Genomic DNA, 22,006 nt, shown 5'->3' with positions numbered 1-22,006 from the left:
GTAAAAATCGTCCCTCCATCCGCGCGCGGAGCACGTGGGCTGCTGAAGGACCTCCAGACATAGGTACCTCGTCACCGGGCGTAAGTTCTTGTTTCGCCGAGAGCATATCGCTGATATGAGATGCAAGTAGCAACGCTGGGGAGAGCCGTTCGGCCTCATCCCCGGGAAGGCTGACGTCACAGGGTCTCTCCAACCCAATTCGGTGGCATCCTCGGCTTACTCACCCCACGCCCTCTCCATACCCAGCGGGAAGATTTCACCTCGCAAGAATCAACTTCAAACCTCAAACCCTTCAAAATGACAAAATCCGCCTCCTTCGATGTGATAGGCACATGTTTCGCCTTCTCCGCCCCCATCACCACCATCCAATCGCGTCTCGGCCCCAAACTCACCACCGCAGCCGTAGACCCCAAGACGCTCTTCTTCAGCTGGTTCTACGCCGCGCAGCGCGACTTCACATATGTATCCGTGAGCGGCTCCTACGTGCCCATCGCGCAAGTCCTCAAGTCGACCTTCCGCCGCGCATGTGCCGTGGTCGACCTACCCCTTGACGCCATCACGGACGAGGACGTCGACGAAGTGATGAAAGCGTTTAAAGCCATGGGGCCGCGTGATGGGCTGAAGAAGTGTTTTGATGGGCTGAGGGAGGCGGGCTGGGACGTTTATGGTGTTACGAATGGGGGGTCGGAGACAAGTTTGGCGTATTATCATAATGCGGGGATTGAGCTCGATGAGCAGCATCTGCTTAGCTGTGATGCTATCAAGATTGCAAAACCGGATGTGAGGGTGTATGAGAATGCGGATAGGCATTTGACAGAGAAGGGACTGAGTAAGGGGGATGGGGAGAGGTGGTTTGTTGCCGCGCATGCTTGGGATTTGATTGCGGCGAGGAAGGCTGGGTTCAAGACTGCGTATCTGGACTTTGAAGAACACGATCCGTGTACGGATGTCTTCGGCGAGTTCGATTTGTATGCGTCTAGTATGGAGGATCTCTTGATCAAATTGAAGGAGAGCAAGTAAGGTTGGCGTAAAGTAAATCACTTAGACGTCTACGTTGCCCTCAAATGTTCTGAATGTTGATGCTTGATGCTGTTGTAGGCTTCAGAGTCCACTGACAACAATTTAAACAAAGCGACCCAGGAGACTACATCGCCTTAGCATCTCGTCCATTTTAAGGTTTAATATGAATGTAGGCTGCACGGTATGAGATGAGTTATAGTGTATCAAGAATATTGGGCCGAAGCCTGGAGGCTACGTAAGACTGAAAACTCCCCGGATGTAACTAATCCCGCAGATGTATCCGTCCGGATATCATGAGATTCCGTGCAGGATACCGCCTTTTCGCCCATTCCTAGAGCAGCCCGCGCACCAAAAGCAGCCATTTTCCCCACCGTGAAAATCACGTGCCCTCTATCTAAAAAGACTCCTAAGCTCCTCCAGCCTCTGCTTCGTAGCCTCCTCCTTGCCCTTGCGCTCCTTTGCCATCGTCATGTTAGCTAGAGCCTTTTTCTTATCCTGGAGTACTAGCATCTTCTCTTCAAAGCTGTTCTGCATGATAAAGCGCTTGATAGTAACCTCCCTATCTTGACCAAGCCGATGAACACGATCAACAGCTTGCGCCTCAGCTGCCGGATTGAACTGCGGCTCCATCATGAACACTTTGTTGGCTGTTGTAAGATTGAGACCGAGACCTCCTGCGCCAATAGATACAAGCATGACGCGGACTGCAGGGTTCTCGCGGAGTGCCTGCATAGACTTGTCGCGGTTTTCGCGCGACATGCGGCCATCGAGGCGGACGAGAGAGTGGCCGGCGTTCTTGAGAGCAATCTCGATGAGGTCGAGGTGTGTGGTCCATGAGGAGAATACAATGCTGTGAAAGTCAGTAAAGCACGTCTCGGTGTGGTAATATAGGTATCAACTCACCTTTTGATCGGCCTCTCATCTGGATTTTGCTCGCTCCATACGCGGAACTCTTGCAGGTCGTTGAGTAGAGCCTGGGTCTTTGTATGCGGGCCAGTGTAGCTTCCGATCTTCTTCGCCAGTTTTGGGTCTTTTCGGATCTGATTCTGCTCCTCGATATAGTTGTAGTAGTCCGTGCGTTCGAGCTTGAGGACCGTGGGCCGGTTGACGTCGTCACAAACGTGGCAACGAACTGAACCATCTGCCATGAGGTTATTTTTCCACTGATCCTTCAGCTTCTTGATGTGACGTGGGCAGACGAGGTGGTAGCATGTGGTCATGTAGCCAATATCTTCCTGGACGTTGCCATCTTCGTCTTCGTCGTCATCGGAATCATCCTCTAATAAAGACTTCTTATCTGGGCAGTACAGGCAGTCCGCTGCACTCGTCGAATCGAGGAGAGTGAGCATCTCGTAGGCTTGTTGACGTGTCTAAATATCGATGAACGAAGTCAGTGAATGTCTCACAACAGTTTGTATGCGGATAGTACTTACAAGCTGTGGCCTATCGCTGTCCTCCTCATCTATCTCCATGGGCTTCTCATAGGTCATGCCGTCGGTAGTCTTGAGCGCTTCTTCACTGAGCAGATCACGACCATGAGCGCAGATCAATCGAAGATTTAGGATGGCGGTCAAGATCTTGGCGTATGATCGTCCACCCATCTTATCGCCCTGAGTGACAGCATTCACCTTGCGTTGAGTATCCCTCTCGAACCAGTCATGTAACTGCTGCTCTTCCTTAGAGAACTGCAATCTGACAACGTAGTCAAGCTTCTTGGGGACCTCGTCCTTGATGATCTCCTTGGTACGACGAATGGTAACGGTGCTGACAAGCAGCTGAAGCTTCGTTACAACGTTGGGGTCGGCGTTCTTGAAAGGACCGAGGATGAACTGGTTGAAGCCGCTGGGAGTATCGAAAGGCTTCAACTTGATGAAGTTGAAGAGAGCACCCAGATCTTCAAGTCGATTCTGAACAGGCGTACCGGTTACAGCCCAACGACGTTGACCCATCATCGTACATGCTGCCTTGGACTGGTTGGTCGGGTTGCGAATTGTATGTGCTTCATCCAGAACAATGCGGAACCAGTTGATGTAGGGCAACGCTCGTTTCTTGTCTGTGAGGTCTTTCGCGATGATGTGGTACGTTGTTAAGATTATGTCGTGATCTGCAAGGACCTCAGGTGTTATGCTGAACCGCTCTGAGCCGTGGTACCGCTTCCACTTCAGGGTGCTTGTGCCCTGTGGAAAGTGGTCCTTGATCTGCTCCTTCCAGTTCGTCATGGTGCTGAGAGGACAAACAAGAAGTGTTGCGCGACTGTTGATTGTGGGCTGGATCATGCCTGGGTAGGGCCTCGGAGGTGGCCGCTTCTGGCAGAAGTCTTTGGCGGATACAATCGAGGTATCGTCGCAGATGAGTGATAGGATGCTGAGTGTCTTACCCAATCCCATCTCGTCAGCCAGGATACCCCCAAGACTAGGTCTAGGTTGATCTTCCGTCTGTTCGCCGGTGATGATATGCATGTAGTACTTGCGTCCATTATCCCGATACTTCGGGGCCCATAAGGAGTCCTTGCGTTTATCGTAGACGTCTGGCGGATGTTCTTGTTCGTGGTCGACCATGAAGTAAAGCGCCTGCTTTTGGTGAGGGTACAGCTCGGTTTTGATGAGCGTTGAAGGCTCTCGAATCGGAACTTCTTCCGAGCCACTCACAACCGTATCGAAGACGTCTTCGACATCAGCGCGAATCTCGTCGACACTGCGAAGGACGTAGGTGTTTGTGGCAGCGCCAACGGCGTACTGGGTGGACGGCTGGAAATCGGGTTGTCCTACTTGATTCTTCTGGAACCCCTCCTTAGACTGTGGGTTGTAGTAATCATGGCGCGCGAGTTCGAAGACGGGGTTCTCAAGGATGAGGTTCTTACTTCTGAGATACCTTCCAAGGTGATCCGCAGACTTACGAGGACAGTACAGTTGTAAAGTCATACCGACAAGCGCAGAGATTTGACTGCCAGGCGGTCCTTCGTTGGGAAGCTTTCGGCGTGGTTCAGTCCAGGCCAGCCACTTTAGACCATTGGTTTGCGCGCTATCGATCAGTGGTGTGAGACCTTGTGCGGTCTTCATGTCAACTCTGCCGAACTCTTTACCCATACCGTCAAGCACCTAGATATTGGTTAATTTATGTTACACATGTATCTTGAACTGCAACCTTACCATGATGATCTGATTTCCTTTGTGACCGCCACCCCTGCGGAAGGATACCTTGATTCTGCTTTGGCCACCATGATTGCCATGGAACTTCTTAGGGTCGGGAAAAGGGACCACGTGAGCCTGGATGTAGGTCTGCTTGAGCTTGCCAATGCAGATGTCATCGTTGCTGTTGTCGTGAACGACCTGGATCTCGTCTTCGTCGTCGCTCATGGTCAAGTCGATTGCGGGTCCCTGTTGCGGCGGCGGGGCAGGTGATTGTCCGTTTTGAAGCTCAAGTGCACTCCCACCGGTGAAGTTGGGCCGATTACCGTTCTTCCGCTCGGTCTTGATGCGCTTGGCAGGCGATGACGTGCGCTCTTGAACGTTGTGTAGGCGTTCGACGAGCGAGACTTGGCCAGCAATAGTGGGGTCAGTACGGCCGCGGTCAGTGTCGTTACCGGATGACGCAGGGCGCTTAGGAGTCGACGAGTTCGGATTGAGAAGCGCGCGTGGATCGAATTGCGGAGTGTGTGGTGCAGGCGTTCCGTTGTTTTGTGCCTGGTTGTGGTGGGCCATGTGGTCGCCTGGCACGTGCGTGGTTAGTTCTGGGTGTGGTTCTGCTTCTACGTCGGCGCCTGGGTGACTTGTGAACGCAGGTGCATCCGGCAGCGAATCAACGGGTGAGGAGGTGACAATGGGCTCGTAGGCGGCAGGATCAGGCTCAGGCTCGTACAGAGTAGGCTCCACAGCAGGCTCGTATACGGCCAGCTCTGACCTCGCAGAGGAGTCAGAGGCTGGACTGCCTCCCATAGTCTCCATGCTGGGCTGTGATGGTCAAAGGGAAGGAGCGATGAAGATGCGTGGAAGTCCTCAACACCAGGACTAATATCAAGGGCGAGTAGGCAATTTTGGGTGAAGAGGTGGAAGAAGGTGAGGAGAAAGAGAGAGATTGAAGATATACCTGTTCTACGTACCCTCCTCGGGTCAAGTAATAGGGCGGGATTAAACTTGTCCATGATGGGCTCGCAATCAAAGTCACAAGGACTCTACAGGTGAGAGAGCTTCAGGTAATTCTGGCAGGTCCCCTCAGCGCTTCCAAGCTCTTCCAGCCCTTCCAACGATGTTGATGCCGAAGCGCATCTGATAGTCCGTATGCCAAGCCCTGATCCTTTCGCTCGCCACAAATCACGCGTTTTCAGGGTGTCTCGATGCGCTCAGAGAGCCCCCAGAACTGCTGCGAATCCCCTGAAGCCTGGTTGCGGTCGATGCAGGGCGCGAAGTTCCGAGGCTCGAAATGTTGAGATGATGGCGTGTAGTCGCTTAGTATACCCGGTCGTCGGGTAAGTGAAGGTAGACGTATGGTTTCGCGTCCCAGCGGCGGCAGGTTTGCCAGGCAACAATGCGGTCGGATACAGGTTCAGATGAACAAAGAGTCATTCATTTGTACCGTGGTGCGTGGGTGAAATGGCGCTGTTGCCTTTCCTGTTGATCGTGGGAAGTCATCGCGTGTGGCTGAGAAGGGCTAGCAGGAGTGTCAGATGACCCTCTCGATAATTCACGGGACATCGGCAAAGGGTCGCTGCCCGCGATTGTCGGGGGGAACCGATAAAGATTGCACAAGAGAAGCAAGCAAGAGTCTCATCAGCTCGCGGACGACGCGCATGTATCACTCAGGTTATTAAAGGGTGTGGGGGTTGCGCAGCGTACGCGAAGGTGTGGGTGCACCAGCAGGATAGCGGAGCTGTCCCGCTACTACACACATGTTGCTATCCGTAGATTCTGTACGACAAAACGCCTCCCATGCTGCCCAACCAGATGCCTATGTTATAGTCACAGCAACTTTGCGCCCGTGATGCAAGACGAATCTCTCACGCACAATGCCATAATGTAAAAAAAAAAAATGCCTCAAACTGGGCGATCATCTGCTCAACACCAGGTAAACACCGGGTTCCGCCCCTTGACCATCTCCAAACGTTCTACGATGACCTTTTTCCTGTTACCTTCCATATCTTCGTTTGCAGCGTATCCTAGATCGCCGTCGTCGTCAAAGCCATAATCATCAAGGTCCCTCCTATGGGTCAAGGAGTGTCGCCTATGGTGTCGCGAGTCGCGCGTGTTTCGGCGAGGCGCATCGTAACTCATGCGTGACTGATGCGGAGGCCGGCCATTTGAGTGACTGTTCAAATTGCGCGAACCCCAGTACACGTCGCTTACGGTCGCTGGTGATTCTGGGCCTTGGTCAGGACGTCGTACGTCGAGAGAGGATGAGCCGCGCGTGAGGTTGAAGCGATTCTCGTGTGCGGACTCGAGGGGTGGCGAGTTCATGAGGAGATCTTTCTGGGGCTTCTGTGGCGGCGTTGAGACAGCTGTGATATCCATTTCTTCATGTTCTTCCTCCACCCTTGGCTGTCTGCCCGGTGGCTGTTTCCTCCGCATCTCCGCAGACGGAGCTCTCAGCGGCACAGCGATGGGTATCTCGACAATGTCATCCCAGACACATACACGTGCCCTTCTCGTGAGCTCAAGCGGCCCAAGATCCGGTGTCTTCAGTGTCTCCACCACATTCCAAGCCTGTCCCTTCATGACCGCGATCTGTTTCGCATACATGCGCTCCTTGAAATCGGCATCTTGTGAGAAGCACTTTCGGAGTGCCGATTGTGTGTCGCTCCACCATTGTTTCGAGGTGAGGAGGGGAAGGAAGTGGCGGCGGGTGGCTTCGGAGAAGGGCTGGCCGATGAGCGAGACGGGTAGAAAGAGCCATCCAAAGGGATAGCTGCGCCACTGTAGTCATGTTAGCATAGCGTTGGGGAGTTCTGAGCAGGTACTCACAGCATCAGGGTGCTTCCAGGGCCACGACAAACTGTTGTCAATGGCACCGATGGTCACTGTGGGTGTCGGCCCACTCTGCATGGGTGTGTTCGACCGGCTAGTCGTGGTCATGGGTTCCCTTCGCCCGTACGGGTCAGATTCCTCCATCGATTGCCTCGTGTAGGAGCTCGGTTGATGGTCCCCCTCGTCATCATCGCGCTCCATCTTGGGCGGTTCTGCGACGATGGAGGCCTGCTGCGTCTTCTGGTCAATCTTGATCATCCAGTTGTCTAGGCCTCTGTCGGTGTTCCGCATGATGTAGTCGAGGATGACCAGTTTCTCCAACTGCTCTCTGAATGACTGTTGGATCGCAGGCGTCCAGAAGCCTCTCCGTTGATGCTGCGCATCTCCATTGCCAGATTGTTCGTCCTCGTCCTCGCCGTCTGACTGCGAACCATTCGGTCTGCAGTCTTCAGCCCATCTCCGCTTCTTCTTCTGTGCCGCCCTGTCCGCATTGTGGTTTGTGTTATGCTGATCTGGCCACGGGTTCTCCTTGAGGAAGATATTCGCGTCTTTGAAGCCCTTCAGGAACACCTGGAAACTCCCAAGCTTTTCGGGAAATGGCTTCCTTTTCCTGTAGTATGCGCGGCGATCCCAAAAGTCGTAGTGGAAGGATTTCGAGGACAGACCGACGACGTCGGTGTAGGGTACGAGGTTGGTGCGCAGCTGGGTATCGAGGACGTATGCGGCGGCTTCGGAGATGTAGGAGAGGTTGGGAATAAGGCAGGCGCGACCGAAGAAGAACGGAAACAAGTTGCGATGTATCCACTTGGTCCATTTGGGGTTGCGCGACGCGTAGGGCTCTTCATCTTTAGGCTTGAACACGCCCACCACCTTGCCCTGTGTGGTGCGCGCGAAGTAGCTGCCTGAACTGCCCTGTGTAATCAACAAGGGATGTACATCCATCTCGATGGCCGTCCTGACGCTTTCCACGATATCGTCGAATTCGAGCTTCGTCAAGCGGTCGGAGGGCACGTCGTAGTCGAATGTGAGCGACTCTGCTGTTGCCGGTCGCACCCAGTCTGGCGCCTGGAAGACCGAGTGATGGATCTCGAGCGCCTCCTCGTCTGCCGAGTCTTTCTGCTTCTTGATCTTGAACTTTTGCGCAATCTCGTCGGCCCATCGCTCAAATCGCGCATTGATGGCCTTTATGTCCACGCCAGAATTGGCACGTTGCCGTCGCCCCGACGGGCCCTTTCTGTGATTCGGTGAACTCGCGCCTGAGCCATTCATGCGCATATTCGAGTTCCGTTGCGGTTGTATTGGTGCATATTGCGCGTTGGACAGGGGATTCTGGTGGTGGTCGCCCTCGAAGTCGCTGCCGGAGTCGTCTTCTTCCTCGGCTTGGGCTATTCGGGCATAACCCGAAGTTGGCGGTCGCTTTGATTTTGGCATTGTAGGTCTGGGCGAGCGAAGGAATCAAGGTCGGTCGGAGTTTGCTATTCGTGACTTGGTGCCTGCGATTATGGTGAAATGACGACCGCGGACACAGCTGCTGCAGGGGTCTGAGGCGCTAGTGTTCCGCTGTGGATCATCACATGCAAGACGCCCACACCGTGCATCTGATTCTAGATCGACCAAACATCTATATGCTGTGGGGTATCGAAGTCTATCTGCAGTACGCTCAAAGAACTACTCAAGCATTCGGGACGTCGATCCATCATCTAAAAGCTGTCGTCAAGATCCACTTGCCGTCTTACCACACTCGGACTGTCCTCGTCCATACCACCTGTTGAGTCTGTAATATCGCCGCCGGCTGTCATGAGCAAGTCATCCACAATACGCTTGCTAGCTTCTCGGGCTGTTCCGTATATTAGCATCTGCCTGATATATGAGGAGGAGGGATCTTACCAGGCGTCTGCATCAGCTTGCTTTGTGGAATGTGGAATTGTATCGTCTTCGGAGGACTGAAGTCAACATCGTCGTCCTCTTCGTCGCTGTCATCGAAGATTGTACCGCCAGTCCGGTGGATACTCATGGGCTGTTTGCCTTTGGCAGGCGTCTGTATACTTATACCAGGTGTCCGCGGCGTCTTCATGGGCGAAAAGATGTCGGCGCGTAGTTGTGGGGCTGGTGAAGAGGGAGGTGAAGAGTCGAAGTCTAGCAACTTGGTAGCTGCGCTTCGTGGTGTAGGTGCTCCGCGCTGGCCGCCGGTGCGAGGGGTGAACGCACCCGTCGGTTTGTACTTTCTCGGGCTGATAAGTGGTGTAGCTTGTACGCGGAACGTCTTGTCGAGAACGCGATGAAGCAGCGGGTCGTTGTTGACGTAGGACTGTTTCGTGGCTGTAGGCTGCATGAACGGCGAGGACTCAAAGCCGCTCATATCTGGAAGGGCTTGCGACTTGCCAGGCGTGACAGGTTCCAGCTTCGGCGTCTTCGTGCCGCCAATGTTGGGTCTGAATTCGGACTTCAATGCCTCGTAAGGCGAAGACATGCCAGCGAACTGAGGCTGCTCCTCATATTCGCTCTCTTCCTCGTCCTCGTGGTGTTTGCCTCTTGTGGTGGAAGGTGGAGCCCGCGGAGTGCTGTGACCGAGCGAGGGCGAGTCGAAACCGAGAGTCGATTCGGCGTCTTCTTGTGCGGACAAAGGCCGTGGTGGTGTGGTCGTCGTTCCGGTCACGGTATCCTCGTCCTCGACCGTCTCTTCATCGTACGTTTGTGACTGTTCAGTCTCGTCTTGTACAGCTGATTCGTCTTGCTCGGGGGCTTCGTAGCCCGAAAGTGAGACATTGGCGCTGGCCTCGAAGAACTGTTTCCAGAACTTGGAGCCTTCCCAGACAGCTTCCGAGTGTTTCCCGTATTGTTCGACGATTGGCAGGATACCGGTTGTTACGATGCGATGCGCGCGGCTGAAGTTTTGGTCGATTTCTGCTTGGGTCAGTCGCGATGGTGGGGTGCTCGAAGCTGTGTTTACCTTGCAGTGTGAGAGTGATGGACTGCTCTAGCTTCTCCAGTTCCTCTGTCAGCGACAGATTGCGCTGCGGCGCCATACTCATGCGCGACATGGTGTAGTTCGCGTCTAGCAATGGTATGCGCGATCGGTGCCCGACGCGCTTTGTCGTGTTCGGGACGAAGACTCGCGATTCCTTGGCACCCCCGAAGTTCCCCGCACCTTCACCCAACACTAGCTCTCCCCATCACGCGTCTGTCGTTAACGATGCTTTTCTCAAACTCGACTCATACCTGCTCAAACAAGCGTGCGGAACCGTGCCGCTCGACTCGTGCGACTACTGCACTCGCACTAGGATGGCAAGGTTATCAACGTCATTCCCGGACTTCTTAAACCCGATGAGGATTCGTAGGTTTGCGCCATGCAACCGACATGCCCATGGTACGAGAGGGGTTATGCATACGCTACGCCTGTTCCGCATGCCCGGTTAGCCTTTATGAGTTTCCCGGTACTCTGGATGAGGAGATCTGGGGTAATGTATATGCATATGTAGCCGCTGAGGTGCATGCTCGACTGCCTCGTTGTCTCCTTAGTTCACCTCTCCTTCTCTTCTTCGTATTGGGCTCTCGACTTGCTATTACACCAGAACAACAATCATCATGTCGTTTCGTCTACCAACAAGAACAGTGTGTCAAGCGTTTCCCAGACTCGCAAGTATACCACGAGCGGCCTCCCGAGCACCACGATGGGCGCGTGGCTACGCAGTCACTTCAGACCAGAATAGAACAGCCATCGTAACGGGCTCTGCTCGCGGAATGTGAGACTCCTGTACTTCAGGAATACCCTCAATAGGGTTGACTAACCTATGACAGCGGCAAGGCCATTGCTCTTCGACTAGCCAATGACGGATACGATGTCTGCGTCAACGATGTTGAAGCCAACAAATCTGGCGCCGATGAAGTTGTCAGAGAGATACAAGGCCTGGGGAGAAAGTCTTTCGCGTACACAGCCGATGTGTCGAACTTGAGCGAGGTTCAAGGCCTGGTGAAAGCATCCGTCTCGGAATTAGGACCTTTAAACACCATGGTAGCGAATGCCGGTATCGCACAGGTCAAAGCACTTCTGGATCTTACCGAGCAAGATCTCAAGCGCATGTTCGAAGTCAATGGTAAGTGTTTTTTCTTGCAGCATTGAGACAGCCCACTGATGTATTTGCAGTATTCGGCGTCTACAACTGCTACTCCACAGCCGCCAAGCAAATGATCTCGCAAGGCAACGGCGGCAAAATTCTAGGCGCAGCGTCAATCGTAGCATTCAAGCCCTTCGCACTTTTGTCTCACTACAGCGCCTCGAAATGGGCTGTCCGTGGCCTCACTCAAGCTTTTGCCATGGAAATGGCTGAACACAAAATCACCGTGAACGCCTACGCGCCCGGCATCGTCGGTACAGCCATGTGGGATCTCATTGACGAGAAGCTCGGTGAGAAGACCGGCGCGAAGAAGGGCGACACGATCAAGAAGTACACCGACGAACTGATTGCGTTGGGTCGGACTAGTGTACCAGAGGACGTGAGCAGTACGGTGAGCTTCCTATGCAGTAAGGACAGCGACTACATGACGGGCCAGACTATTGTCATTGACGGCGGTATCATCTTCACTTAATTTATCTTGGTAGTTGACAATAACAGCTCCGCTATCTATGTACCTGTGTCATTTTCTATTGCTGGCAACTAGTTGATCGCCATATCTATCTGACAGGCCACTTATCAGAGCGAGAGTAGATTGATTGTCGGGTCGGGTGTAGGATGTTACCCAAGTATGATGGCTAAATGATCTTCATCGTACACTGCGGTCATATGAACATAGCTATAGACCTGCTAGGCTATTCTAGTTTGTTCATGTCTTTTCCTATCTGTTGTCGTTCTTTCCAGACTCTTCGGTACGCAGGTGTTTGTGTATGGCAAACCTGCTAGGTTCTCTTACTTATGGTCGCTGACATGTACCATCCGATCAGATCAACTACCTGCTAGCTGCCTCCGTCACATATTTCAAGCTCTAATCCACTATCCAACGCCAACCCATGGCCCCTTCAAGTATCCGTGAGCTGCTTCGTCGACGTGGAACCAATCAATCTGAGCAAGATCCAGCGCAGTCACCACACCAGCAGAGCGCGAACGCAGATCAGCCCGCTGGCGAAGATCCAAAATCCTCCGAACTGCGCCGCAAGCACATAGATTGGCTTGAGGAGATGGGGGAATTGAGCAGCTTCCTAGTCGCTGTGGAGAGCGTTCCGATGTCGCAGGACGGATACAAAGTTTTGAGAGATTTCACTGAGCAAATGAGAGATCGCATCGATTCTCTCAAGAAGGAGTTAAAGAAAGAGATCGATAGGGGATTTACTTGATGCAAACGGCAAGGTTCACTGCTGTACGACAATGGGATGAGGTGGTCTAGTCCTTGGTTTGCTAATCCCGTTTGCGTCTCGATGGCCCCTCAGTCCAGTGCCACTAGTCGCTGAGTGAGACTTATCACACATGGCATAGTAGTAAAGCCTCGTTTGTATAAGCACAGTTGTATAAGTAGCGGTTGAAACTATGAATCAGAATGTTCATTCCTGCAATCATCAGTGCCCCCGTTCTGGTCCATTCTGACTTTATACAAGCATGGCTTCCTACCACAGCCAGGCGAACTTACACATTTACCAAGTTTGTTATGACAATGCCGCCATAAACCCCTCTCTCCCGGCACCATCGGTACCTCAGGAAGAGAAGATGACCTATCAGACCGACGCGACCGATGGGACAGTTTACACACCCCCACCGCTCATACAGCGTCAGGTCAACCTCATGCGCATCTATCTGAATGCTTCTGACGACCCGGAGACGTTTTCGAAAGTAATAGCATACATGTATTCTACTACGACTAATCCTCAGCCACAACTTGTGATCGACAAGGTCTCACGTGTTCTCAATGTGCTTTACACACGTATCGACAAGCTCGAGCGGGACAATACAGTGCTACATTTGAGTTTGGAGGAAGCACAAGATGATTTGGATATGGAGCGGCGGAGGAATCAGCGCAGCCAATATTACTACTCCTAGTACCTAAGCCGACTGCAGCGAGGGACTGTTGAGGAAGACCCAGGGTGGAAGAACGTTGACTAGAAGTGTTTTTGCTTTCGAATTGTACCAATGAAACATCATCCGTACATCTTTGGCACGTGTATGCATTTCTCCATATCTAACGTCACTGAGATCGTGAAGTGTACCATCATTTCTGGATACCGTATGGCGGCGGCCTGTCAACATTGTGAGTATCAGCAAACAAATCTATGCAGTTTATTCTTAGTCAGTATATGAGACATTGCTGTAGGTGATCGTGCAGTTGCTCGCATATTGCCCGTTTGATCACACGTGCGAGACTTCACCAACGACTGCCATGTGTTAGCGATAGCAACAACAAACTGCGATCGGTGTTCCGCTGCTTATCAACCAAACCTAGCCGTCTCATCGTTCGTCCGCCACTACACCAGCTGTCTTTCCAAACGCGATTGATAACGAGGAAACCTTTTGACATAAGTACAGCTCATCCGAGATCTACGACCCTCATCCTGTTGACAATTCATCACTTATACTCCTAATCGTCTTGTCTCCAAACGATTGAACACAATGAGCCCTCGCAAGAACACGAAGAAGGCTGAAGAGCAACACCCTCCAGCACCGTTTGCGGAAGACGATACCGCTTCCCAAGGTGACGACGAGTTTGAAGGCCTCAGTCAAGAGTTCATTGACCAGTGTCTGGCGGCCTACCACGCGCTGGATAATCTGAATCTTAACGACGACGAAAATGAGAATGGAAACGATGACTCTTCTGAAGACTCACAGTCCACCCCAGACGGATACGAGCAAGAACGGCGCGGCGAGATTGAATTTCTGCGTTCGAACGGTAACGAGCTTCCATCGCATTTCCGGGTAAACTACCGTACTGTTAACCACCCTCAAAGTCTACCAGCTCCGCTTCAGCACAACGCGGTTCCTGTAGCTCCACCTCCAACTTTCAACTTTCGAGAGGCTGCAAACCCCGCTCCTATGCCTTTTGCAAATGTGCCGCAAGCTCTCCCTGTATGGCACTTTGATAGGGGAATTCAAGCAGCGCTCCGACGATATCGTCGCAAGCATCGTCCGCTTGACGGCTTCCCCGGAGAACGCTACCTAAGGGCCTCGGCACCAGGAAGATACAGTCGGGGTGTTGAAGGCATGCCCCGCGACTTGTTTCCTCATCGGTCTGTGCCGATCATGCGTCGTCCCAACGGAAGACAGAACGAACGAATGCCGTTTGCACCGCCACGTCCATTGGATAGAGACATGGCTCCTCCCATGGAACGCGACCTCCTGTTTGAAATGTGGGCCGATGCCTTTGTTGAGAGTAGAAGGATGGAGCAGGATATGGTAGCATTCAGGAAAAGGCTTGAGCGGCTGTACAAGTTCTGTTACAGGTCTTAGCGTTGAGGTGGACGCATCTGGCTCGTGTTTTTTTATCTTTCCAAGAATTTCGGTAGAATTTCTGACTGTCATCGCGCTGGCGTAGTCGTTCGCTCATTTGTTTGTCGCTTTCCATGACGACGCGTTGTCATCTACGTGTGTACTTGCTGTAGCAACACAACACTCTTTATCTGTAGCCTGTTAGCAACATCATTACTAAATCCCCATTCATCGTTCATCGCGAAAAGATTACTACAGAGTAGTCATGTCTTCCTACCAAAGATCCAGCGCATCGCCCTACTATCTTCCGCTTGATCCTCAACCTTACCAGCAGCGATATGCGCGAAGCCCATCTTCGCGAGCGCCAATGCACAATCCCTACGATTGGATGTATATGAGCGATATCCTTCACAACGATATGCGAGCGATGATGGAGGACATGCGGACAAGGAGAAAGCAGTGGCAAGAAGAGAGGGAGAAGATGCGCGAGACAATCCACGGAGGCGGCGCGGACCAATGCAGCGATAGTATGATATGAGGCGTCCCATGATGAGGTCAACAATAGTTGTCTGGAGATGAATAAGGCGTGTGTTGGTTGGGAGGAGTGTATGCGTTGTATACTTGATTGTGCAATTTCGCGATCAATATTGGGCTACCACTAAGCGTTGCAGTGGTAGGATGAGTTTCTTCAATACCTAGCCGAGTTTAGCATGGCGTACATGTGAAAACCCGGGACCAACCGCCGGTCAGATTTCGGTATCACAGATCTGAGTAAAGTTAGCTACCCCTCGAACGCTATGTATTGACCAGTGAGGGCGTGCACCAGGAGCTTACATAACGGCATGTATCGACATACCTTCATTTGATGTCCTGTATTACGTATAGGCTGCGGTGTCCAAGCCAGGTATATGCTATGCGGTTGCAGTTAGCCACGACATGCCTAGAAAGCGGTGATTGACGTATAAGTCATGAGTCCAGCAGTAAAGACAGTAATCGCCAAGACAATCGCGGAGTGCTGAATAGTATAGCACATCCGGGATGGCCGTACATTGGTCGTACAAGCTACGATTGTTCCACGCAGGTAGGAATGTCGGGGAATCGGCCCGTGGTAGCCAGCCGACTGAACAACGGTCAAACCAGGTGGCAAAAAATGCCTGTGAGGTAACTGGGAGTAACTTGGCGTTCGTTGGTGAGAGGCCGACATTGATGATTCGCAAAAGAACGATATGATGAATGAAGCGGCAACATGGAATATCGGCGATGCTCTGGTGGCATTTGAGATCACAAATAGCGGACAATTCCTCCGTATGCCAAACACCAGCCCCTGTTTGGTAGCATGCAGATCGCTTAGATTCTCATCGTGAAACCCTCGGCTACGTAAGACAGACGAACGGGGCGTACAATGGTTTTCGTTATGATACCCCACGTCTTGGGTAACGACCGATCGGATATCCCGATAACGTTTGCGCGCGTCAATTTCGGGTTTGCTATATCTCTGCCAGCAATGAGGAAGGTCGCAGCCGATACAAGGAGTGGTGAAAGCCGGCCACATTACGTCTTGTATTCAGCATATGACTTCGAGTCTTTCCAGGCGCTACACAAACCCTGATGCCTCACTGCACCTCGGTACAGTCGTCTGTCGAGGAGCGCGTTCGTTCTTGTGCGATCGACGCGGTCGCGTTGTTTGCTCAACTTTGTTAGCGGTCGGCTAGACAAAAAGACGTGGCTGAGCTTTTGCCTCCGCCCAGAAGCTTGGGTGAATGAAGAATAGCTTCCGATGATAGACCGCTCCCGCAATGACAACACAATGCTCCTTATTGGTAGACCCTACGCAGTCTATCGTCGCCCTAGGTCAAGACTCACGATGCGAAACGTTTGAGTGGCACTGGTGACCCTGGAGCCAACTCAACTCCCGAATTGTGAAATCCTGCTTTTGGCACACGTGGACCATTCTGTCTGCCTCAGGCGTGCTCTGTCTATGGTATAAGATCAGCTCATGCTCATCCGTCATCTTCTCACAAAATTCCGCACATCATTATACCCTTACTTGTCGCTTGGTTTTGCGACAGGCATCGTTTCTACCAGTCGCGATAGTATCGAAGCGATGTATGAAATTGCTCCTTTCAAACGGCATAAACGACATGGCATGCGGGGATACCAATGGCCAGCTTTCGATCTAGGAGGTTTTGGCGGCCATGGTGGTATGGGTGGTCTAGGAGGGTATCCAGTGTGGGATTCTGGCTTTGATGCTCCATACTACGACGTGCCGGGCTCAGTCGAACAGGCGACGCGATCACATGTTGAGGCCCAAACCGAGTTTGAGAAGGCAAAGGAAAAGTACGAGGAAGCCAAGAAGAAGTTCGAGGAATGTGAGAAGAAAGGTAAGTAACCTCCACGTATCCATGTGAAGCATACGCTGACTTTGCTCCTGTGCCAGTGGAGAAAGCCGAGCAAATGCTGAACTTAGCGAAGCATCGTGCTGGAGGTTGGTGGAATTGATGCAGTTATTGTTGAGTGGCTGCTGGCAGCACAACGTGGGTGAGGGCGAGGAAAGGCCCTGGTGTCTCAAGCTCCGAGGATAGACGACCCTTGTAACTTTGATTTCGCATTGTTCCGCTTGGTGGAGATCCTGTTTTAGCCAGTAAGGAGCTGCAAAAGCATCGTCGGCCAGGAAGAGATGAATGCATGCGTCGTAAGCTAAGTGAACTTGAGCTAGAGGCGATTGAAGGCGCCCCAGCCCTACACGTATGTGTAATTACATCATGCAGTATGTTGTATAGAGACCGGTGGCCACACGATACTAGCTAAGGTATACGCTATGGCGCCTCCGTTTGGCGCGGCCGATCGTGGTGTCGGTGCTATCGTAGCAGGTATGTAATACGTTTGGACATCGCTTTCGTTTCGTTGTTCGTTGTTCGTCGTTCGTCGTCTGGCTGATACTCTGTGTTGGTCAAATCAAAATCTTGGACATATAATTGCTGCGTCTAGGCCTCCAGTATGAGTGCAACCTGGACAGTTATCGCACCAAAGCGCCACGATACCTCTCAGCATGACCGCTCATGCTGCATCAACTGCTCGCGAAGCTCAGGCTTCCAAGGCCACAGGTGTACCTCGTGCACGACCCGCTCACGAAGAAGTCGAGTATGATTCTGAAGCTGAAACTTTGGTCGGGAGTGAGTCTGATGATGACGGCGATGCTCGTCCAGCACCGGCCAACAATCAGCCTGCAGCTCGTCACGAAGCTGCCCGGCGGCTTCCAGCTAACGAGCCCTGCACGTCTTCTCAAGGCGACATAAACGCAGCGGTCTGCGCGCAAAAGGCGAAAGAGATGGAGAACGCGGTCCAACGGTCCGAGTCGCTCATTGGAGGCGCTGGGCGGAAGGCATGATGAGGGAATTCCTGGCCAGCGTAGATTGGCGGTACGAGCGTGATCGAATGTCGATTAAGAACTTCACGCGACAAAAATTGCGGTGCGAAACTGGCAAGGATGAGAGCGAAAGATGGGGTGCTTCAGTGTGACCGCAAAGACGCGTGCGCGTCGAGTATCTCGCGCTAGTATGTTAGCAGCTTAGATCAACCACGCCGCTTTGTGATTCTGTCGTCTATCCCCGCGCGATCGCGTAACATCTCCTACCTCCCTGTGCTTCACCATCATTTCAACGTGTTACTTGTCGTATAGGACCTTGTTCCATCATGGAGTCGGCTCCGAGGCCACCCTCTCCGCCTACCTTTAGATCCCGGGTTAAGCGGTATACGGAAGACACCCGGAACGTAGCGGCATGGCTTCGCCAGACCGCTGTGAAATGTGGATACGCCACCAGCACCGCATCAACGAGCGTAAAATCTTCCAATGGAAAGAAAGGCGAATATCTCATCAAGACGTCGGAGTTTATTCCCATGGCTGAGGCCATCGCGGCGCACAAACCTCAGCCTACGATTCCGCAAGATGTGAGTACTACTCCATGAACGAACTGTATGTGAAATAATCACTGACTTCGTACAACCATCTCTAGGTGATGGCGACAATTTCTCGAGCTATCAGGTTACGCCGTAGAGAGACCCGGTACGTCATGTCAGTTGGCGCCAAAGGCAGACGAAGTCAGCTCGAAGACAGCACACATACCCATTTCACAGAGAGGGTTCTGGGCAAGGTTCGAGACGTGCTGCGACTAACAAGCGAATCTTCTGCAACTGGACAACAGACAGATACCATACCGTCACTCAGCGATAGGCTTGCTTCGTTGTCGACATCTGACACCGACGAAGCCGACTCTATCAGTGAAGAGCCTTTCAAGAACCTTACACCTGTACACATCGACTTCGACGACAAGGAAGTTGAGGACGAGTTCTGGCTGGCCATCGATGTTTTCCTAGAGGACTTGTTCTTCGTTCGTCAATATGTAAAGGACATATGGACTACATACAAGGAATCCGCACTGGAAAACACTGTTTGCTCGCTGTTGACGAATACAGCAATAGACGTCGTCCGTCTAGCTGAGAAGGAATTCGATCGGTTAGTCAAGCGCCCGAAAAGATTTCCGGTAGACGTGTTCCCTGTCTGGACATTGCCGTCGCTGTTGTTCTACAAGCGGACTCCTACGCTCGAGGAAGAATTCACGTACGAAGAATTTGCATCTTTGACACCGATTCAGCTTGGTCGTAAGGATGCTGAGGACCAGAGCGACTTTGCGTTGTTCTCGGTCTTATCAGGGCTCAAATGGTATCTTTGTGCCATTCCTGAACAGGCAGACTTAACCGAACTTGACCCTGCCCCTGGCAAGATTGGCCCAGGCTTCTTTGAGAAACACGGCGAGAACTGGCACCCGCATCTGCCAAGGATTGTTGAGATGTGCCACCTGATGTATTTGCAAGTTTGGGCAAAGTTGCCTCTGCCGTCAGAAGGTAAATTCGACAGAATTGCCGAAGACGAAATTGCGAGAGGAGTGCGCTATATGGTGGAACAAAAACAGATTCCAATCTGGGTACAGTTCGCTTCACAGATTTATATCGACATACAAGACGTGCTAGGCGATCGTTTAGATGCGCCACTGAAGGAGCTCCGGACTTACGTGCAGGGGTTCAATACGATTGTGAACAAATTTCCGGAAGCCAACGCCGGGGTCAACAAATACGAGTCTGATCCTGGAATCCGAGAAGCAGCCGCCAAGATCATCAATCAATTGAAGCTGAGGAAAGAAACGCTCGATGTTTGGTTTACGAAGGACGTGGTTACCCTGCCTGTGAAAAGAGGCCAGCAACCTTATCTATCCAGATTCAAGCATGAGAATCACGTACTACTACGTCGGCATCCAGTAGGTTGCGGGGTGCTCCAGTACAACATGTTCGAGGATCTACACGAGCAAGGTCTTCAGCTTGAGTGGGCTACGGACTGTATTCGACCTATGATATACCTCTATGCAGCTACTCAGTTGCTGTCTAGAGATTACCCGACATGGCCCGATATGGAATTGCTCATTCTCCGCCAGGATCCAAAGCGGCTGTTTGGTGGCAAAGAAAGACCAACAAACTACCACACGATCTTGGACTGTTATCATCAGGCGACTGGCATGCCCACCACACCGCTACTACTAATCGACCCTAGTATGCTGACCAATATCTTCATGGATCGCTTCGATCATAAAGTAAGCGACAGCCGACGGATTGATTCGGTAGTTTCCAAATGGGCAAAACTGATGAGCAGCGAAGAAGGCATGAAGCGTCTACTTCGTCAAACAAACGTCGATCCATCGGGAAACGCTGCTGCCATACAATCACTACAGAAGCAAGCCAAGAACAACAAACCGGACGGGATCCTTAGCCGGTTGAGCCCGTGCATAGAGGCGGATGCTATTGATTTACACTTTGATTGGCTGACTTTGCATAACACGTGCGCTCGTATATGGACAAGGCTATACCCCAAGCTCGCAAGTTCGTTTGGCAAAGGCGTGCTATCATTTGACCCAAACAAGTTTCGCTACTCTTGGCACCCGCAGACGAGTCTTGTTGCGCAAATACTGCAAGAGGCTGTGTATGCATACGATATCGCCCAAAATATGGAACTGAGAGATAGCTCGCATGCTTATGGAACCGGCATTCGAGACGCCGCTTCTGTTATACAGGAGATGATAAAGAGGCCCATGAGCTCTTCGCCACATGGACAGATCATGACCAGCGATTGTGCTATTGCTAGGACGATGAATCAGGCATCTCAGCAAGGTGTATACTATCCAGGCATGTTCTACGAAAGGCGTGGGCCGATGAATATCAACAAACTGTACCGAGGCTGGGACAACAAGATATTGCGGGGTCTTTATTCGACAAAATTGGTCAAACTTTCGGATGCGAGGTACAAAGATTTGGTGGCAAGGAGAGAGGTCGAGCTTCGCAAGCAACACGAAAGGCTGATGGAGGAATTTTTGCAAGCTGTTGAAGTGGTGCGGCGTGGGCAAGTTGATGTAGAGGATCTCTGGAAAGCCGAACATATGAAGCCTGAGCAAGCTGAACAGATGATGTCTTGGCAAGCTGAGCAAGCTGAGCAGGAAGAGTCGGGGCAGAGTTCAAAGGCGCCGAAACCCGCCAAGAAGAAGCCGAAGAAAAAGAAGGGCAAAGGTACAACCTTTTGAAAGAAGGTACATGAGATGGGCGATCAGGACTACAAGCTGTTTAATCGCATCTATGAACTATATGAAGGGCCTTGGTGTTCATGATTCGTACCCTAGGGTATTCACAGCGCCTTTTGCTTATAGAGGCGCAGACGTAACGACAACGTATGCTCCAGGAGGTCATTTAGTTTCGCGTACAACTCAATCGAAACGTTTGTCTTCGTAAATGCCGCGTCTTCATAGTTTATTCAAGGCTTGGAGGCTTGCAAAGGAGGTTGCAGGAATGGTACGTGTCGATGACGTCATTGTCATCACGTCTTGGCGAGGTCAGGGTTCCGCGTCGCGTCGCAGCGCGACCTCTCAGCCTGACACCTTATGCACACACTGCCATCTTCAAGCCTTGTTATCGCTTATGCACAAGCTCCAACCCGATCTCGGACTCTTAACATTTCGGCCGACTTTAACCTCACGATTGATCCCCGTCGCGTCGCGTAGCCCGTATTCGTCCGCCTTTCTCGAGAGAGTACTATCACAGTTTCCCGACATCCGAGCTCTACGCATTCGACAACCGCTCTCAATATTATACATCGCCCTTAGGAAATATAAATCGTCTCAAGATATTGGCTCGTAGGGGAATTGAGGCCTCGTTCATGGCCATGTAGCGCTCACCTTGGGCTGCTCATTGCGGATGTCGATCTATCCATGGATCCTACGGGTCTTCGTCATGTCAAGGCCGCAGCTGTATCTTTCATGTTGCGGGATCTTCAACATTTGACCATGCGATAGCGCCTCAACACAGCCAACCCTCGCTTCTAACCGTCTAACGACGTTATGCCGATCGCTGGCGCCCGATATGCCGAAGGACACTCGGAGTTTTGAACGAACGCCGAAGTCGAGGCGTGCCACAACAAGTTCTCCTCTTTCACTAACCGATAGTTCAACCACCACTCATTCCTTCGGCGGTACTAGTGCCTCGATCTTGGCAGTACTCGTTGCTCCCAATGACAGAAGCGGGGAACGG

General features: G+C 52.0%; 7 protein-coding genes across 7 annotated transcripts; 4 read left to right on the top strand and 3 right to left on the bottom strand.

Moving 5' to 3' along the window:
* Nucleotides 1-297: 297 nt before the first annotated feature.
* On the top strand, nucleotides 298-1,020 carry J4E84_002558 (uncharacterized protein; the record flags this gene model as incomplete). The annotated part of the gene is made up of 1 exon (XM_049385180.1): nucleotides 298-1,020. The coding sequence occupies one exon, from the start codon at nucleotides 298-300 to the stop codon at nucleotides 1,018-1,020; it is 723 nt and encodes a 240-aa protein (XP_049247203.1).
* Nucleotides 1,021-1,410: 390 nt separating this feature from the next.
* J4E84_002557 (uncharacterized protein) lies at nucleotides 1,411-5,161 on the bottom strand (the record flags this gene model as incomplete). Its single annotated transcript, XM_049385179.1, has 5 exons — nucleotides 1,411-1,870; nucleotides 1,924-2,390; nucleotides 2,454-4,118; nucleotides 4,170-4,970; nucleotides 5,120-5,161. The coding sequence occupies 5 exons, from the start codon at nucleotides 5,159-5,161 to the stop codon at nucleotides 1,411-1,413; spliced, it is 3,435 nt and encodes a 1,144-aa protein (XP_049247202.1).
* A 910-nt stretch (nucleotides 5,162-6,071) lies between these two features.
* J4E84_002556 (uncharacterized protein) lies at nucleotides 6,072-8,408 on the bottom strand (the record flags this gene model as incomplete). Its single annotated transcript, XM_049385178.1, has 2 exons — nucleotides 6,072-6,926; nucleotides 6,975-8,408. The coding sequence occupies 2 exons, from the start codon at nucleotides 8,406-8,408 to the stop codon at nucleotides 6,072-6,074; spliced, it is 2,289 nt and encodes a 762-aa protein (XP_049247201.1).
* A 269-nt stretch (nucleotides 8,409-8,677) lies between these two features.
* Nucleotides 8,678-10,018, bottom strand: J4E84_002555 (uncharacterized protein; the record flags this gene model as incomplete). The annotated part of the gene is made up of 3 exons (XM_049385177.1): nucleotides 8,678-8,814; nucleotides 8,865-9,881; nucleotides 9,928-10,018. The coding sequence occupies 3 exons, from the start codon at nucleotides 10,016-10,018 to the stop codon at nucleotides 8,678-8,680; spliced, it is 1,245 nt and encodes a 414-aa protein (XP_049247200.1).
* A 544-nt stretch (nucleotides 10,019-10,562) lies between these two features.
* J4E84_002554 (uncharacterized protein) lies at nucleotides 10,563-11,564 on the top strand (the record flags this gene model as incomplete). Its single annotated transcript, XM_049385176.1, has 3 exons — nucleotides 10,563-10,720; nucleotides 10,776-11,071; nucleotides 11,122-11,564. 3 exons carry the CDS (start codon nucleotides 10,563-10,565, stop codon nucleotides 11,562-11,564), a joined length of 897 nt encoding a protein of 298 aa, XP_049247199.1.
* Nucleotides 11,565-13,570: 2,006 nt separating this feature from the next.
* Nucleotides 13,571-13,943, top strand: J4E84_002553 (uncharacterized protein; the record flags this gene model as incomplete). The annotated part of the gene is made up of 2 exons (XM_049385175.1): nucleotides 13,571-13,847; nucleotides 13,906-13,943. 2 exons carry the CDS (start codon nucleotides 13,571-13,573, stop codon nucleotides 13,941-13,943), a joined length of 315 nt encoding a protein of 104 aa, XP_049247198.1.
* Nucleotides 13,944-18,076: 4,133 nt separating this feature from the next.
* On the top strand, nucleotides 18,077-21,006 carry J4E84_002552 (uncharacterized protein; the record flags this gene model as incomplete). The annotated part of the gene is made up of 2 exons (XM_049385174.1): nucleotides 18,077-18,331; nucleotides 18,397-21,006. The coding sequence occupies 2 exons, from the start codon at nucleotides 18,077-18,079 to the stop codon at nucleotides 21,004-21,006; spliced, it is 2,865 nt and encodes a 954-aa protein (XP_049247197.1).
* Nucleotides 21,007-22,006: the final 1,000 nt, after the last annotated feature.

Source organism: Alternaria hordeiaustralica (genome assembly GCF_023758085.1).
Source record: "Alternaria hordeiaustralica strain BMP 2776 chromosome Unknown scaffold_3, whole genome shotgun sequence".
NCBI lineage: Eukaryota > Fungi > Ascomycota > Dothideomycetes > Pleosporales > Pleosporaceae > Alternaria > Alternaria hordeiaustralica.
Note: the sequence above shows the minus strand (reverse complement) of the source record. Positions and strands in the feature narration are given on the sequence as shown.